Genomic DNA, 4,162 nt, shown 5'->3' with positions numbered 1-4,162 from the left:
AGAGGTTAAAGTAATACCATTCAGGCTTACTATGCCATTCAATAATTATTCCAAATCTAAATCTCATGAAATCACTGGATGGCCCTATGAGCAGCTTGTTGGGGTTTGGTGCCTTGCTCAAGGGCACCTCGCCAGTTCACATTCCATACTTCTTGGTCTACAGTGGTCTTGAAACAGCCCCCCTCTAGTCCCCAAACCAAGACCTAGAGGACTGAGATACTGCTTCCCTGTTGCTCAAACAAATCTATGGTTTTTGGGTTTTCTTGTCTGGGATGTCAGTCAGACATCAAACCTTATGGATTTGTTTTAATCAAAAGAATTGACAGCATTTAGGTGGTGTAGAACACTACCTGTTTATAAAGAACATAATTTAAGGTTATATTCTTTACAGGTTTTTTATGGTTTCTGCAGATGATGTTGCTGAATTAACAAAAAACCCTTTAACCTTTGCTTTTGTTTGAAGACAGAATATTCTTCTGAACTTCAACTCAGTGTTGCGTTACAGCAAAACTCAGCCCAAGCTATTATCACCTGTTTATACCTGTTTTAACACCCCCCCCCCAAACCAACCCACCCACACACACAAGTCTTCTGTGATAGATGAGGATCATATGAGGTGCAGCCGTTCCGTGAATATTTGATTCATTATAAAACGGAACCGTTCACGCTTGTATTTCACCACCGTATGGTTGTTGTTTCTGTCAGCTGATTGATGGTCGTCATACCGACAGGGTGGGGAGGACACGACTAGATGTTTGAAACCTCTTTTCATTAATAAGACAAGGACATGTCTTTTTTTTTTTTTTTTTCTTCATTCCTCCCCCGAGCGTCATTTTCTCATTGCTTTTCTTCCTTTCGACGTGTTGATTTGTTCATGTACAAACTGGTATCAAGCATAAAGTGCAATTTCACAACTGTGGCTTATCTGATGTTCTTGCTCTTATCAGATCACGAGGGTTTTCTCCAGCTGTGAGAGGAATTGTGATGCAGATGCGTTTGCAGACAGTGGAATCCCTCCATCAATAACACAAAGGTCAAACACAAAGAGCTTTAGTTTATTTATTTATTTATTTTTTTATTGAGAACAGCACAATGTAAAGTGTATGAAAATAAATCTGAGTAGTAAAACAAGGTATTGATACAAAAATATCAGTCTTTCCATCATTCATGACTCATTTTCACGCCACCAAAACACAATCCAGTCACTGAAATGCAAAAAAAAAAGGACCATTAATTCACATCCTCATCATAGTACGTTGTAACACATCTCTGAGCTCTTCTGCAATTCCCTCCTCAAGTAGCTCTCCTCCATGGGACAGGTGTACGGATAGTCTGAGGGGTTGTAGTAAGGGGTGTAATCGGGGGCAGGGAAGCTCTCCTGCTGGCCTTGCCAGCAGTGAGCCAGGCAGTAACAGTCCTGGAGGTTGCAGTGCTGATAGTGGAAGTGCTCGGAGGTGAAGCCGTGATAGCCGGACTCCATTCTGGTGGGGGAGTCGTAGCAGGAAGAGGAGGAGGAGAAGGAGTCCTGCGGTGAGTAGCTGTTGGGATCCACAGGATTGCAGAGTTTCAGGGACTCCGGTGAAGAACAGGGAGTCTGGAAGAGAGGAAGACTTGGTCAAGGGTGAAGACTGTCTGACTGGTGTGTCAGGGGGGGGGGGGTTACATCAGACTGCTGCTCTGAAGCAGCTGATCCAGGTCCCTGTAGAGGGACATCATGTCATCAACACCAGACAATCCTGCAAGGATGCACCTGACAGAGTCTCAGTGGCAAACCTACCATCCCGTGACCGTAGTAGTCTGCGTCAGAGGAGAGTCCGTGGCACCAGGGCGACGGGAGGTCGTGGGGGGGTGGCAGGTGGGTGTTGTTGCCGCTGTAGCCGCTGCTCGGTAGCGTCATGTCCTCAAACTGCTGCTGGATGTCGTGGAAGACGCTCTCCTGCATCTGGATGCTGCAGGAGCTGTCGAGACAGGGGAAGGAGTCGGTGCGCATCTGGAGAGCTCTGGCGCTGCAGCTGCTGGCGTCCGCTGGGGGGGCGGGGGGAGGATCCACGCAGCGACCTGGAAGGGGTCGAGCAGGGAAATTTGAATAAAATTTTTTAAAAAAAATCGAGGCAAGAACAAGAAAGTTATTTGATTCTTCTTCAAAACAGCAGAATGTGTTAACATGGGCGCACAGTGTGTGTGTGTGTGTGTGTGTGTGTGTGTGTGTGTGTGTGTGTGTGTGTGTGTGTGTGTGTGTGTGTGTGTGTGTGTGTGTGTGTGTGTGTGGCCACAGGAGGACATTTAAACAGAGATTCAGACACTGGTGTCATGACAACATCAGGCAGCACATTTAAATCATATCCTTTGCTTTAAACAGGCGGGCTGGTTGGATGAAGCCGTCACGACGCAAATAATTCATCAGATTATTTTTAAATCTATGGTTGTGGTTAGGCTGGATTTGTTTTTGTTTGTTTTTTAATTTTGGTAATTGTAATTTACATGTTTTTTCTTTATTTAGCGTTTGATTTTGTCCGCAACTGCTTACTCTCAGCGGTTTCATCTCCGCGTGTCGCGGGGGATTTACCTGGAAAGGTGGATGGAAAGGTCCTGGAAAGGTCCTGGTGATCCGAGCAGGCCTGAGATATCTGTTCAGAGGAGGAGAATATGAGACGTGTTGTGTCAGGACGTGTGATTTAAATTTGAAGGAGAACATTTCTTGCGTGTGTGTGTGTGTGTGTGCGTGTGTGTGTGTGTGTGTGTGTGTGTGTGTGTGTGTGTGTGTGTGTGTGTGTGTGTGTGTGTGTGTGTGTGTGTGTGCGTGTGTCCGTGCGTAATGGCAATCATGTACAGGGGTCGTTTATTGCTTCGTTCATCGACAGTTTCTGTCTTCCAGGGGCCCAGTGACAGTAAGGGTGTGAGGGGAGGGAGGCTATGAGTGGGCGGTGATGGTGTGTGTGTGTGTGTGTCTGTGTGTGTGTGTGTGTGTGTGTGTGTGGGAGGGGGATGTTAAAGTTACCGTTTTAATAACTTTTTTACTGTTGGCCTCCCGGGCTCTGTGCCTCTGGAGCAGCTCCTTCACCGTGGTCTTCACTCGGACACCCTGGTACACCCTAGGCTTATCTGTATGAAGGGAACAGCATGTCACTCATGTTTACTAAACACCCCCGTCTGAGCGGACAATAGCGGACTGCCCCCCACTCCCTCCACCTGGCTCCTACCTGTCTTTAAACCCAATATGTGGTTTGTTTTAATTTTTAAAAAATATTTAATTTCTTATTTAACTTCCCCATTAACCCCCCCCCCCACCCACCCACCTCCCATGTTGCAAACCGTGAATTCGTTAGTAGATGAACACAAATATCATGTTATAAATAAATGATTATAAATTTAACACATTATTTCAAATGTGATGTTAATTTTATTTGGGCGCATCCGTTGTGCGTAAAAGTGAATTATTAGCGCGCAGGTTGTCCGTGGCTCCCCAATCCACCTGTCCCGACCCCAGAACCCCCTCTGCACCCGATCAGGTCGGCTTCTTTACGCCTTCACACGGCTCCCTATTTCCTCGTTCGCGGACAGCAGACTGCTGACTCTGGTCCGCAGTGCGGAGCCACACCCGGTCAGACCAGGAACAATGGCAAAACTAGGAGCGTAAGTAAATATTCCTGATCATATAATATAACGTAGCGAATATTAAAAGTGTAAACCTGGATCTGGTTTGGACTTAAAACGTGAGTTATAGTTTGATATAAGTGGGTAGCGCTTGCGTGGATCGCGTAAAAACGCACGAACGGAGTGAAAACGGGTCCGTCTGAAAAATCACCGCCGTGAATCTGTGGATTTTTTTTAAATTTTGTGTTGAAGAAGAAAAACTAAAGATTAATTCGGTGAAAGTCCAAACCGCCAGGATTCCTGATAAAAAAACTTTACTGGAAAAAAAAAACGTATTTCAGCTCATTTACCGCAACGCGGGGCTCCCGTTTAATCAAACTGGTGCGTTTTGTAGAATTAAATCTTAATTCTATACTCGTGTGGTTTAGAATTTAATTTCAGCTCCGCTCTAAGCCGTTTTTCTTTTTTCTCCATCCTGTCTGCCATTCAAACCTGTAACGGTGAAATGCCACGTACACAGAATTAACTGTCAGCATATTTCCTGTAAATCAAATTTGATTGAGGAATA

At 45.4% G+C, this 4,162-nt stretch overlaps 1 protein-coding gene across 1 annotated transcript in view; it reads right to left on the bottom strand.

Moving 5' to 3' along the window:
• Window positions 1-1,055: 1,055 nt before the first annotated feature.
• The window catches only part of linc.pou2af1 (lnc RNA pou2af1), a 3,785-nt gene continuing 678 nt past the window's right edge, over window positions 1,056-4,162 (bottom strand). Inside the window, exons 2-5 of the mRNA XM_068317388.1 lie at window positions 2,999-3,102; window positions 2,567-2,627; window positions 1,778-2,058; window positions 1,056-1,594 (exon numbers count right to left, since the gene is read on the bottom strand). Coding sequence (XP_068173489.1) covers window positions 1,247-1,594; window positions 1,778-2,058; window positions 2,567-2,627; window positions 2,999-3,102 — 794 coding nt within the window. The 3' untranslated portion in view covers window positions 1,056-1,246. The remainder of the gene's footprint in view (window positions 1,595-1,777; window positions 2,059-2,566; window positions 2,628-2,998; window positions 3,103-4,162) is intronic.

This window comes from Antennarius striatus, chromosome 6, assembly GCF_040054535.1.
Source record: "Antennarius striatus isolate MH-2024 chromosome 6, ASM4005453v1, whole genome shotgun sequence".
NCBI lineage: Eukaryota > Metazoa > Chordata > Actinopteri > Lophiiformes > Antennariidae > Antennarius > Antennarius striatus.
This window is presented reverse-complemented; position numbering and strand designations above follow the sequence as displayed.